This window comes from Akebia trifoliata, chromosome 3 (assembly GCF_017979445.1).
Source record: "Akebia trifoliata isolate Shusen 1 chromosome 3, ASM1797944v1, whole genome shotgun sequence".
NCBI classification, from domain to species: Eukaryota; Viridiplantae; Streptophyta; class Magnoliopsida; order Ranunculales; family Lardizabalaceae; genus Akebia; species Akebia trifoliata.
In genome coordinates this window covers 55,220,675-55,234,335 of record NC_141377.1, presented here as the reverse complement: position 1 = coordinate 55,234,335, position 13,661 = coordinate 55,220,675, and the positions used below count along the sequence as shown (strand labels likewise).

Sequence of the window (13,661 nt, the reverse complement as noted above, 5' to 3'; positions counted from 1 at the left end):
ATCAAATTTTTACTCTCTTATTGGAATTTTTTTAAAATATTAATAGCAAAAATTATATAATAAAAAAATTAATTATTATATATATATGAAATTATACTTTTGTTATAGGGTAAAAAGGTAGGCTATGACGTATATTCATACTCAACCCTACAAAAAGTTTTGGGTAAATGGGTATCAGGTAATATAACCCAAATTCTTAATCGAGTAGACGGGTATTATCCGACCTATTGCCAGCCCTAGTTGGGTGTTCCTATTAAAACGGGTGCCCCAACTAATGTCACTATTTTGGCAATAAAACAGATGTGCCCGATGAAAATGGTTCCCAATTAAAAGCATGGGTACCTTTAACACCAGCCTTTCGAAATACATTTGGTTATATTTACAATGCTTTACCAATACCCTTGAAGATTGGTAATCCTATTTATTTTTATTGAACACTATTGGCTTGCTTAAAAAAAATAAAAAAAAAAGAAGGATGCTCACTCATACGGGTAATAACAAGGAAATAAATACAATAAAAGGCGACAAAAATAAAAAAAAGGGAAAGAATGATGAATAAAATGGTAATAAATCCATGAAATTAAATAAAATCATACAAGCTTGAAAGGAAACAAAGGAAATTAGAAGTAGTACTTACCAGTGGTTACTAGAGTTTCCTTCTTTTGAGATTCACACACCCAATTACATAGAAATAAGCTTCCTGCTTTTTAGATCCACCTATACAGAAAGACCCAATTACATAATTATTGGTATAGGCAAGACTGATTCTAAATAAATAAAGAAGAAAGAGAATAATACAAAAGGCGCTCTGAATAAAAAGAATGAAGCTTACTCTAAAGTCAAATGTTGATCTTTGGGAAATAATTTTGATAATAAAAAAAATTAGAGAAAGAAAGAAGATATCGACCTTTCGCTTGGTGTCATATAGAGGCAAAGTTTTATAGGCAGGCCAGCTTAGTGTGGTACAAAGTGAAGTCAAGTCTTTTATATATAATAATAATAATAAAGTCTTCCCTGTTATAATAATAATAATGCCCACATGGTTGTGTTGGAGAATTGAGATTCCCTCAACAAGTGGAGAGGGTACAGAAAGTCAACTTTTGTATCAACTAAACACTCAATATCTTTGGAAGGCCAATGTTCGGCTTCTACTTCGAATTAAGCCTTGAGAACCTGTTTTTATTAAAAAGACATTAGTTTTCGATCACCCTATATGCACAATTCAATTAAAATCTGCTCCATAGTTAGTCAAGATTTTAAAATGATAGACAGAGGTAGCTCTTAAATGAAATTAAGATCGAAGCTTCGGAAGTAAGGTCCAATCTGCCAATTAGACATCCAAATCTTCCTTTTGACAATTAAATTCAAGTTGGTGAGCTATTCCCCTGATTCAATTTGTTATTTTTTCATTTCAAAGTACAATCATAAAGTACATTGTCTTGAGGGAGTTTTTTTATTTTTATTTTTTTATTATTATAATAAAAATGCAACAGATGGGTCTGCCCAGTTAATCTCTCTGATAATGGAATAATGCCCACTTGGTCTTGTTGGAGAATTGAAATTCCCTCAACAAGTGGAGAGTGTATAGAAATTCAACTTTTTCACATTACATACACGTGAAGTTATATAAATATTTTATCAGCAACTTGAGTTTGGTTGATAATTAAGATCACCTCAACATTCAATCCTCTCTTGAGATGTGTGAGTTGAGTGTGGGAAATTAATTGGTTCTTCTTTCATAGGGTTGTCAATGGATCGGATTTTGGGTTTGTTCAGAATTCAATTCGATAAGAGTCATACTGGATCTAGATTCTATCTAAAATATATTTAAATTGTAGTGCCTACTTCAGAAAATATAACTACAATGTAGGTTAATATTTATGTATATTTGCTAACTAGATTGAGACATCTGGGTTGATACGTAATCAAAATGATTCGCTATCAAAATTCAAACATTAATTGACTGCGTCCCTTTATTTTAGGAGTGTCACTCATGTTTTCAATCCTCCAACTTGTGCTTTGGGAGTTGATACATTTCCAATCTCCACTCTCAAATTGTGGAATATGCTCCTAAAATGTTTGGAAACTTAGCCACTCTTCATGAAAAATCTCATTCTATCGACCATGTTAAGTACCTTCAGTTTATTTCTTAAACATGTTTGGTTTTTTTTTTTTTATCCTTAAAAATAAGGTTGTTTTACACATTCGATTAAAAGTTTTTCAAAAATTACACAATTGTTTATAGTTTTAAAATATTTATTACACAAATAAATTTATTCGTTTGTGTAAAAACATTTATAATGAATTTACCGTTACAATTATTTATTTTCTCAAAATTACATAATTGAATATTTTAAAACCCAAGAATTATAATGGTAAATTCACTACAAAAGTCACTACACATAATGGACAAAATTATTCGAGTACATAAGTATTTTAAATCTGTATCCAGCTATGTAATTTGACTAAGTCCCATTTGCTGACTTTTGCATCATCAAATCCCCAACAAATCGAATGAAACCTACAAAAGAAGTTGAAGACTTTGCTAAGGATCGAAGCTTCGTGTTTGTTTTTCTTTGAACCATCAATCCCCTCTTGATCATTGCTACTAATTAATGGGGTCACAATTTATTTCCCTTCCTTTAACTTCATAACAATAGTAAGCGAAAATATTGCCAAACTAATAAGCAAGGATTGAGTGAAAATATAGCTAAGCTATGAACTATATTGGAATTATGATTATTTTTTTTACAACGCACACTTTGCTTAGTTAATGAATATTTAATTAAAATATATTTATCTTCTTACAAGTTATCAATTTTAAATTGTAAATCAATTTTTTTATATAATATCTATATAATAAAACACAACGGTTGTCTTCCCCCAATGCTTATACTCCACAAAGAGTAGATCATATTCAATCTCACACATCTCGAAGAACAATTTCAATTTTATTCTCTTTTCTCCCCTTATTTTTCTAAAAATATCCTTTCAACTTTATTATATTTTCTCTTCCAACCACTTTATAATAAAATCATTCAAAAATTATTTTCTTTCATTTTCTCCACTTCTTCAATAATACTCTTTCAATTTTATTATATTTACAATTCTACCCCTTCTCCAATAATACCCTTACAACTTTCAGCACCTTACATGTTTTGTCTTATGTGGGTTAGAAGTTTTGGAATAGATTGATTTTTTTGTGAGGATGATCTTTATGGTAAGGAGATTATCTTCACAAAAAATCAGCCCATTTCGAAACTTCTAATCTCATGCTTACAAGTTGAAGAATCGAGATTGTCCTTTTTGTGTTAAATCACTTTTGATGGGGTTAAAAGTTTTAGAATGAGCTGATTTTTCGTTAGAATGATCTCCTCACCATAGAGATCATCCTCACCAAAAATCATCCCATTACAAAACTTCTAACCCATGTAGATCAAAACACGTATGGTGTTGAACATGACTCTCTATACATATATGTGTGTGTGTATGAGGAGCGTTTGGTATAAAATCTTAGGATGACAACGTTTACTAACAAAATTTGTTCTATATGATTTAAAAGTTTCGAATTGGGTTGAGTTTTTATAAAAATGGTCTCTATGGTGAGGAGATCATTCTCACAAAAAAATAAATCCATTCAAAATCTTTTACAAGTCAAAAAATCATAGACCATCAATTTATAAACTACTTTTTATAGGGTTAGAAGTTTCAGAATGCGCTGATTTTTTGTGATGAGAAATCATCCTTACAAAAAATCAGCTCATCCCGAAATTTTTCAATCATATAAGACAAAACTTTGTCTAAGAATGATGTCTTAACTCATTCATATGGTAAGGAGATCATCCTCACCAAAAATCAGCCATTCTGAAATTTCTAATCCCATCAGAAGTGGTTTACAAAAAAATGGATAATTTACGGTTCTTCAACTTGTTTTAATGGGGTTAGAATTTATGGAATGAGCTGATTTTTTGTGAGAGTAACTTACTCACTATAGAAATCATCCTCACAAAAAATCAACTCATTCCAAAACTTTTAACCTATATAAGAAGAAATTTTTGTCTATAGTGTGGGTTGCCCCTGGTAGTAATCGGGATGCCTATACAGCAACCAAATGCTATTTATAACTTTAATGAAGACATAAAAACCTTACATATATTGCTGCAACCAATTATTCGTTAATTACACCATCACAATTTGCAACAAACAAAGCAAACGTAGAAAGAGTTAAATATGAAAACATTTAAAGGAAATGAGGCACACAGCACATCACTTGAATTGATGTTTTTTCTTGTGAGTGATAGTCCCATGTCGCCTATGTATCAAGAACTCGGGATATGTATAAACCTGGGGCAATCCTCACTCAGAAGACAGTTTTGTGAGGATGAGTTAAGCCCATGGGCTATTACATAGTATCAGAGAGAGGTAACCACATGGATGTAGGAGACGTTACACACGTTGAGCGATAGTCCCACATCACCTAGGTACGAAGACCTTGGGTTATATATAAAACTGGGGCAATCCTCACTTACAAGCCGGTTTTGTGAGGATGAGTCATCATCTCCGTCGAGACCAATCCAAGTAATCACAACGTTCAATTCGATGGTGTCTTAAGAATGGCATTCCAGTGTACAACCTTTTCCAGTTCTCTACCAGATTAGTTATGCCCTTCATAACTACGACTTCCAATTTCCAGACGTCTTTGTTCCCTCCAAAGAATTCTGGACTCAAGCGGGTAACACCACATGAATCAAGAGAAAGATATAATAAATTGGGAAGAGTTGTGGGATTAAGCCAAGTAGGTGTCACTTCTCCACGGTAACCTTCAAGACGAAGTTCTGAAAGTTGTTGAAGAGGTGAAAATTCATGCTGCATTTTTCTTTTGATTAGATATCTACCATAGACAAAGTATCGAAACAGTAATCTTAACTTCCTCAATTGTTTGAGCTCTGACAACACTTTCAGATCCCTTTCTTCTATTCCATCTTCTGATCGTATTTCCAACTCTAGAACACGGAGTTGAGTCATTTTCTTCAAATCAGAGACACAAAAAGACCCATCACTAGAAGAATTCTCAACTTTGAAACCCCACAACTCTTGAAGGTTAGAAAGATTTCCAAGCCCCTTCGGCAGCGATTCTAGAGATTTACAATCGTACAAAGATAAGGTGGTCAGTTTCTCCAGAGATGCAATATTTCTTGGTAATGTTCTTAAATTAGGCCAAAAGTAGAGAGACAAAATTTGGAGGTCTCGGAGGTTTCCAATGGAATCAGGAAGTCTTTCCAATCCACATTTGTCAATTCTTAGACAAATGAGATGTTTCAAAGATCCAATCCCACTCAACCAATCTACGGTACAGCAGGAATGATGACTATATGAATATTGAAAAGAAATATTCAAAAACCTCAACCATTTTAATTGACATAGTTTAACTCCCATATTTTGACGAAATTCCTCACCATCCTCTATATTTGTCCCCACTACGGTCCGCAACAATTTGAAATTGATTTCATTAAAGAGATTCATATCAGCATTCCGCACCATGCTCACCCGGCGTGATCGAGTACAGGAGGGTCTACCCTTGCTGTCATAGAAGCAAATAAAATTTTCTTCCTTGGCAATCCCCCTAATCATGTCTCGTACCAAATCATGGATTTTAAATGTATCGAAGTGTTCTCTGAAATCATCCATCTTTTCACCCATTAATAAACAATGTCTGATTAATTCATCAATGTATTCTTGTGCAATTTCATATGCAGTCCTCCGGTCGTCTCCTCCTCCTCCTCGAACAAAGCCCTCACCAATCCACCAAGGAATTATTTCTTTTGATGAGATTTCGTAATCTTCAGGAAACATGGCCAAACACAACATGCATGGTTTCAATTGTGACGGAAGCTCTTGGTAGCTTACTTCTAGGACAGAAAAGATTCGATCACCCTTCTTGGCAAGCTCGTCCTTCAAATTCTCGTATATCCGACTCCACTCGCTGATCGAACATTCTTTACCTTTCATCATTCCGCCAATGACTTTGATGGCTAGTGGGAGCCTTTTACATTCACCAACAATCTCCCTACCAATATGCTTAAGCTCTGGATTAAGGAACCGGCCTTCTTTCTCTCCCAATGCAATTTTGGTGAATAATGACCAACTTTCCTCATCAGAGAGAAGCTGGGGACGATGTATGTACTTCTCAGCAGCTCCCATTGATCGAGCCACTTCCTCGTGCCTAGTTGTGACAATGACACAACTACCATTCCCTCGAGGCAAAACTGATTTCAAGCTCTCCCACCATGACCCTTCATCTAGGCCCCACACATCATCTAGGATAACCAAGCATCGGTTCCCTTTTAATTGATCATGTAATTCCTCCAGTAGAAGGTCTACATCCATGTTTACCAAATCTTTGTCTACTTTGAGTTTTCTCAACATGTTCTTGATTAACTCTTCAAATTTGAAAGTTTGGGAAACAGACACCATCAAGACACTATGGAAACCATTCTCCACATTACCATCACTGTGTATCTTTTGAGCAAGGGTGGTTTTGCCTATCCCACCCATTCCAACAATACCAATGACGTTTAAGGACCCTTGGAGTTCTAAGACCCACTTTATAATTTCTTTTGCAGCATCGTCTAGGCCTACGAATTCAGCATCATTCATTAGGACTGGGTATCTCACTGGCCGATTAATACCTAAATGCTCTTGGTTTAGAACCAGAGAAGTTGTAGGAAGGTAAGATCTCATCTTCTCTTTAAGAGCTCGTATTCCTTTGTTTATTTCACCCAACTTCTTTCCCCTTAGATAACGAAATCTCAAGAATGAGGGAGAACAATAAGTCATGCACTTGGTTGCCATTTTTCTTCTTTCTGATTCCAAGAAGAACTCACAATCTAATATGAGGTCCTCTGCGCTGTATAATAACTCCCTTAATTCCTGCACAACCACCTTAAGAGTTTCCTTTTGGTCTTTCACTCTCACTTTTTCCGCATCTTTGAGGTAACTTTGCATGAACAAAAGCTCTGTCTTTAAAGCCTTGAACTCATCGTGGAATTGAAGTACATGTTGACCTTCGTTTAAAAGACCTTCGACCAACTTTTCTAAGAGAATATTGGTTACTGGATCCAACATCTTCCTACACAATTTTTCACAAATATAATTTTCAGATTAAAATTGGAAGGAAGTCAAGATAACAACTCAAAACATAAAATCACTTCTTGCCTAGAGATATTTCAACAATATAGAAAGAAAAAAAAAATAGCACATCGATATACTTCGACAATGAAATTTAAAGCTGAGTGTAAAACCAAATCATGACAAAAAGAAAGTGAAGGGATTATGAAAAATTATGGTTTTAAGTTTCATCTTCAGAGTTGTGTACATAAAATAGCTCCTAGATACATAATCAGGACATAGCAACATCTGATTATTTCCTATACACAAAAGAAAGAAAAGTGCTTAAATCATGGCAAAATTTACTTTGTTGTGTGTACAAGCATGTATCATAGTTTGTAAGTAGTGTAATACAATAATGGTTCCAATAGGTGCCCAAACTGAGCCTCAGACAGATCTGGTGTAGTGTATGTCTTTATAGGAAAAGATTATAGCATTGGTGGGGACATCCTTGATCATGTAAGGAGGCTGATTATAGAATACCATGATTTATTTCTTAGCCGAAATTCGGATTCCAGCTCACTGTTCATTTTAATTCCCAAAACATAGAAAAACTGGATCACAAGTTTTACAAAGTGACGATCTCGCTGGTTTAAAGTAGCGAGATCACTGCAAACCTACAAGATGGTCACTTTTATAACCAATGCGATTGTCGGTTTGAAAAAAAAAAATTAAAAATCATCGGACTCAATCACTTTAAACCAGCAAGATTGTCACTCCTGAAGATAGATTTGGCGTTAAGACGATCACAACCTATGGAGACAAATAAACGAGGAGGACAGGCCCTAAAGATGGAAGAGCTAACCTAAGCACGGGAAAAGATCCATTGAAATAAGGGATTTGAGGAGGGAATGGGAAGAATGAGTACAACTAGGGAGTGCCACGTAGTAAAGAGCGATCAGAAATATTATTTCAGACGGGATGAGAACCAATTAGCATTAAGCAAGAGGCAGGGGAAACAACGGGATTAGTAGGTTTTTTCTTGCTTAGCAGAGGATCAATGTAAAAGAAGAGCTAACCGGAAAACACAGACAAGTGAATTCAAACCAACAACCTGCTATCTCGTTCTTCATGTTTCGGGAATAAAAATGAACAGTTAGGCGGAATGGGAATTTCGTCTAAAGTTGACCACATTTTGAGAAATTTGCTAATATTCTATAGTAATTTTTTCTCCACTTAACCAATCAGTGTCTTTATTTCACATAGCTTCATGCCATGGAGTTAATAGCTTAACACAGTTTTTTCTTAACAGCAAATCTCTGTTCAAAAAAATTGAGTTTCCTCTATATAGAATAGATGAGATCAATAAGGGATTCTTTTAGGACTACAATATTACAACTTCATTATACTATGACTATATCCCAAAACTTATGGCATGATGACTAAAGGTAATCCTATAATAAAATCTCCCCATAAGTGAAATTATTATTTTTCAAATTATAGATAACCACACTAGGACTTTCAATGGATTGGGATCAGTCTAGGACTAATCCGATACGGATTGGATTTGACCAAAATTGATCCAATAAGAATCTGATCAGATCTTGTTTGATTATTTTTTATCGGATTTCAATCTTAAGATCCAAATCTGATCAATGACAATTTCATGGAATCATATTGGATCGATGTACAAAATATAAATAAATGTCATATATTTAAAATATATATATATATATATATATAATTTACATAAATAGCCACATTTTATAGGATCGGGACATACATGGTTGATCTAGAGCAGAGCCAATAGGTTATCAAATTGGCTTTGTTGAATCCTTAAGAAAATACAAACCATCAATCTAGATCTCAATTTGTCAGATCGGAATGAGTCAAATTTTCAGTCTAGTCCAATCCATTGAGAACCCTAAACCACACATGCATTCATTTAAGGTTGGTTAATTTTGTAGCATGGTGACAAATTCTCTGATTTTTTGAAAAAGTTGTGATAAATTCACGATTCTTTCAATCGGCGATCTAATACTGACTTACTAACAAAGATTTGAAAAGTACATTTTTATTTTATATTTAATATGCAGTTTTATATTTGGTTTAATGAAATGAGCTTTTTTATCTACCCATATGTAGTGTTATACCAACCATTCATCAAGAAATCATGTGTAGCGCGGTAAGTCTTTAGTCGTGAAGTCACTTTCATAAGAGTGCTCTTTCATTTTTATTCAAAGAAAAGAAGAAATATAGGATTTATGGCAATAACATGGAAATAAATATAATAAAACTAACAAAACAAAGGAAAGAAAAAACACAAACACACACACACAAGCATCCTTCTTTTGAGATCCACCTATACAGAAAGCTTGGGGAAGCAAAGGAAATTAGAACTTACAAGTGCTTATTAGTGGTTGTTAGAGCTTCCTTCTTTTGAGATTGACCTTCCTAGAAAGACCCAATTACATAGCAATAAGCTTCCTTCTTTTGAGATACACCTACAAAGGAAGACTATTACAAATTTATTGCCAATAAATATTGTAGAAAGACAATCATACAAAGCGCACTATTTATAAGATGAAAGAAGCTTGGCCTGAAGCAAATATTGATCTTTAGCTTTTCCAAGCATTGTAACTTTGTTGGTATCATATAAAAAGAAAAGTAGGATAGCAAGGATTGATACTCAGCTTTATATGCGATGCCAGCTTAGTGCAATAATAATAATAATAATAATAATAACAACAATTGTAGAGATGATTTTTGTGATTCACCTCGAGATCTGCAACCTATATCAAGATCACACTCAAAATATAGAGGTGATTTTTGTGAGTTACCTCAAGATCACACCCACACAAACCGTACGAATACAAAAAATATAGAAAACAGAGAACACGAGAGAATTTTTACACGGTTTGGTAAAGGTGCCTACATCCACGGAAATGTGCCTATATCTACTAGCTCAGAGAGGCATTCCACTCTACTATAGTCTTTATTCCTATTACATGAGAATCTCTGTACCTTATACCCCTAAGACATTTCTCCCATATCCCTCTTTTCCTCTTCTTCCTCCCCTTTATTTCTTCCTCCTCTTATACGATGGCCTTTGGTCCTTTGAGTAGGAAAAAGGAAAAAAAAAACCCAACCTAGAAAAGAAACTTTAACCCAAGTTACATTATAATTTTCATATTTATCTGTATCCAAATAAAATAATTATCTAAAAGGGAATAATCCTCTTAAATTGGGATTCTTCTCTAATTAAATAAAGTTCTACCCACATAATGCCATGTGTCTAGAAGGGAAAGGATTTTATCCCTCCACAATAATAATAATAATAATAAACATTATATAAATATTGCTCTCTTGTTCGGTTGAGAATTGAGATTCCCTCAACATTTGGAAAGGGAACAAAAGTCATGGGGAGACCTGCTTACTCTGTCCTATATTTGCTTAATGTAATTCATGGGGGTATACATCCTTCAAATACTGTAAAATTATTTATTTTATTTTTTATATGAAATCCCTTGCTTGATTAGCAAAAAAATAAAAGTCAACCTTTGCACTCTATACAAAAAGATATTTTGTGTACAACCAGAGATACCTTTGGCAAGAAAAGGCTTGGAGAAACCCACCTTCATCACCAAGTAAAGATTGTTTTGTTATCAAGTCATCCCCTTCGATTTGAAGAACGCGGATGCAACATATTAGAGGTTAGTGACCAAAATGTTTACAAATAAGCTTGGAGACACTAAGGAGGTTTATATCGACAACATTTTAGTAAAAATAGAAAGCATAAGGATTGTCTAACACACTTTAGAGAGACCTTTAATCGCCTTAGCATGAATCAAAGTTTATACCCTATCAAAATTTTCACCCTAACAATTGAAGAGGATGCCAGAGACAAATATGTCCATGCATGTATGTGGGATCAATGTTTTTGGTTAGAGGGTGTGAGTCTGTCACAAAAGATTGTGGTCAAAGGATATATTAGGCCACAAGAAAAATTGTTTTGCATATTCTAAATTGGATTTTCCTCGATCTTGTGATCGAAAATCGTTAAGTAGATTATCTAACAGTACTATTTTTCTGACATTGATCCTGAGATGGGTTTAGTTTGCACCGTGTTTGTCCGAGATTGGTGCATAGTCTATGCTGATGTAGTAAATAATTAAAATCCAAATTTTAAACCTAAAATATATATCACAAAATAAAATATTAATTCAACAAATTAAATACCCATAAATAGGGATGTCAACGGATGCTTATCAGTTCGGATACAGCGATATCCGAATCTGAATTTTTTATCTTTCATGAAGAATCATATCTTATTAAAGCCATCAAAGATTTTCTTTGAACACTTCAAATGGTAAAAAACAAAAGCTAAGACTCAAAACCCACTTTTCATTCCCCACACCCCACAAACCAACCCAAGAAAAATCTGAAATGCCTCTTCATTCAAACAAAATCCATCAGCTTAAAATCTAATTTCTCCGTAAAAATAATAATAAATAAATTAAAAAAAAAAAAAAAAAAATCTTGCAATTCCCCCATCCCAATTACACTAGTTCTCTGTAAAAGTAAAAAATAAATAAATAAATAGAAGTTCCATGACCCAATTTGACTGAAATATTTTCATAAAAAACCAGTTGCAAAAAAGAAAACAAAATATAAAATTTTCTAGCGCTGTGTTTGGATTGAGAGAAATGGAGAGAATAAAATTAATGAGTTTCTCTCCATTCCTTTTATTTGGATTGTTAAGTGGGGAGAGAAGAGAAAAGAAAAAAAGGCGAGTTTTCTTTCTCCTAAAATGGAGAGATTTGGAGAGAAACGGATAGGACCCTTTTAAAATATTTTATAATTCTAATTCTGCTCTTAAATTTTTTATTTTTTTTAATATTTTCAAATTTCAAAACTATCCCAATTTCTCTCCTGTCAATTCAAACGTGATAGAGAAACTGAGTTTCTCTTCTCTTCTCTCCACTTCTCTCCATCCAAACATGGTTAAAACTAAATAGTCAAAAGAAAAACAAACAAACCAACATCTACAAAGGAAGAAGAATGATCCACATACCCAATTGAATTCAAACGAATCCCATAAAAAATCAGCTTCTAAAAATCCATATTTTTCTTCAAAAACAATGAATTAATGAAATAAATAAAAGTAAAAGAAAAGCACTAAATGAAGAACCAAATGCATATAGTAATTACTGTTTTAAATGAGAAAAACTAAATTGCTATTGAATTGAGAGAGAGCAAGACTTTACCTCCAAAATTTGAAACCAGGATGCGAAATTCGTTAGGTTTTTTTCTTTTCCTTTTTTTTTTTTTACAAAATCAGATATATATATATAGAGAGAGAGAGAGAGAGAGAGAGAGATTACACTGAGTTGTGTGTTGAGAGTTGAGACAGGACAGAAGTGTGAACTTTTCTCTTATCTGGGTTGATGACTTTCCTAGTTTCTTCCTTTCGAGATTATTCAAACAAAGACCCAATCAAGTAATGCGTCGGCAATTTTTGGAAAAAATATATATATAAATAATTAAAGAAAGGATTTTGTTAACGAACGCCCTAATGTGCACTTAATACACTTTAGAAATTGGATTTTGTATCCAAAATGACCTTAAAAAATTATTTTGTACTAAAATACCTTAAGATTCCAATTTACGAAGTGTATTTATTGCACTTTGACGTGTGCCTAAGAACAACCTTGAAAGAATGGGACAATGATTGTGAAAGTCTTTATTGAGAATATGTACGGAATAATCCTTTTTTTTCATTTTATGTTTTTGACTATTAAAACAGGATTAGGTAGACCCCATAAATAAATAAATAAATAATTATAATTATAACCTATTCTAAACATACCTAAAGCATCCTTATAAATAAGGTCCACAAGACGACAAGGGAGGTCCCTATTCTCAAAAATTACTCTACCTAAAGAGGGAAGGAAGGAAGATAGTCGGTAGCTTTACGAAAAAGTGTCGGTAGCTTTACAAAGTAGTCTTCTACTAAAGAATACAGACCATCCATTTTAATTTTACTTAATTAAATATTAATCTATTAAATATTTTTAGAGATTTTTTTAAAGAAAAATACTTGAAATACCCTTTTAACAACTTTATAAAGTGGTTTGATTTAAGAATATATCAAATCGAATAAAAAATTAATCAATTTATTTAATTATTAATATTTTTGTAAAAAATAAATATTTTAATTTATTTAAAACTATTCAATATAATTTTATTTGACTCATTTGAGTCAACTTACTAATTATTTAGTTGAATTAATTAGATGAACATTCAAGTCAAGTTTTAAAATTATGTATATATTTCAATAAATCTAATATACATTAATCAAATCATTATGATGATCATGACCATATTCATCTTCATCATGATCATCATCATCTACATAAGTTAAAGATTATTAATTTTGGGAAGAGAAAGTTAAGATTTTTTTTTTCTTTTAGATCATTTTCCATTGATCTATAAGAAATAATCATGGTCAAGATGCATGTCATTAATTTTAAAACATATGAATACTTCAAATA

General features: G+C 32.9%; 1 protein-coding gene across 3 annotated transcripts; it reads right to left on the bottom strand.

The window, feature by feature from the left end:
• Nucleotides 1–4,080: 4,080 nt before the first annotated feature.
• LOC147408101 (disease resistance RPP13-like protein 4) lies at nt 4,081–12,623 on the bottom strand. 3 transcript variants are annotated; one of them, XM_086436978.1, is made up of 3 exons: nt 12,492–12,623; nt 9,512–9,624; nt 4,081–7,129 (listed from the first exon to the last, which is right to left on the bottom strand). In XM_086436978.1, exon 3 carries the CDS (start codon nt 7,123–7,125, stop codon nt 4,555–4,557), a length of 2,571 nt encoding a protein of 856 aa, XP_086293104.1. In that variant the 5' UTR covers nt 7,126–7,129; nt 9,512–9,624; nt 12,492–12,623; the 3' UTR covers nt 4,081–4,554. The 3 variants fall into 3 exon arrangements, with proteins under 3 accessions (XP_086293104.1, XP_086293105.1, XP_086293102.1); XM_086436979.1 differs by having other exon boundaries at nt 9,512–9,611; nt 12,492–12,600; XM_086436976.1 differs by lacking the exon at nt 12,492–12,623 and adding an exon at nt 12,375–12,491 and having other exon boundaries at nt 9,512–9,611.
• Between the last annotated feature and the right edge of the window lie 1,038 nt (nt 12,624–13,661).

Excerpts from the sequence above, each read along its gene's own strand:
- LOC147408101 (XM_086436978.1), bottom strand. The coding sequence starts at position 7,125 with ATGTTGGATCCAGTAACCAATATTCTCTTAGAAAAGTTGGTCGAAGGT.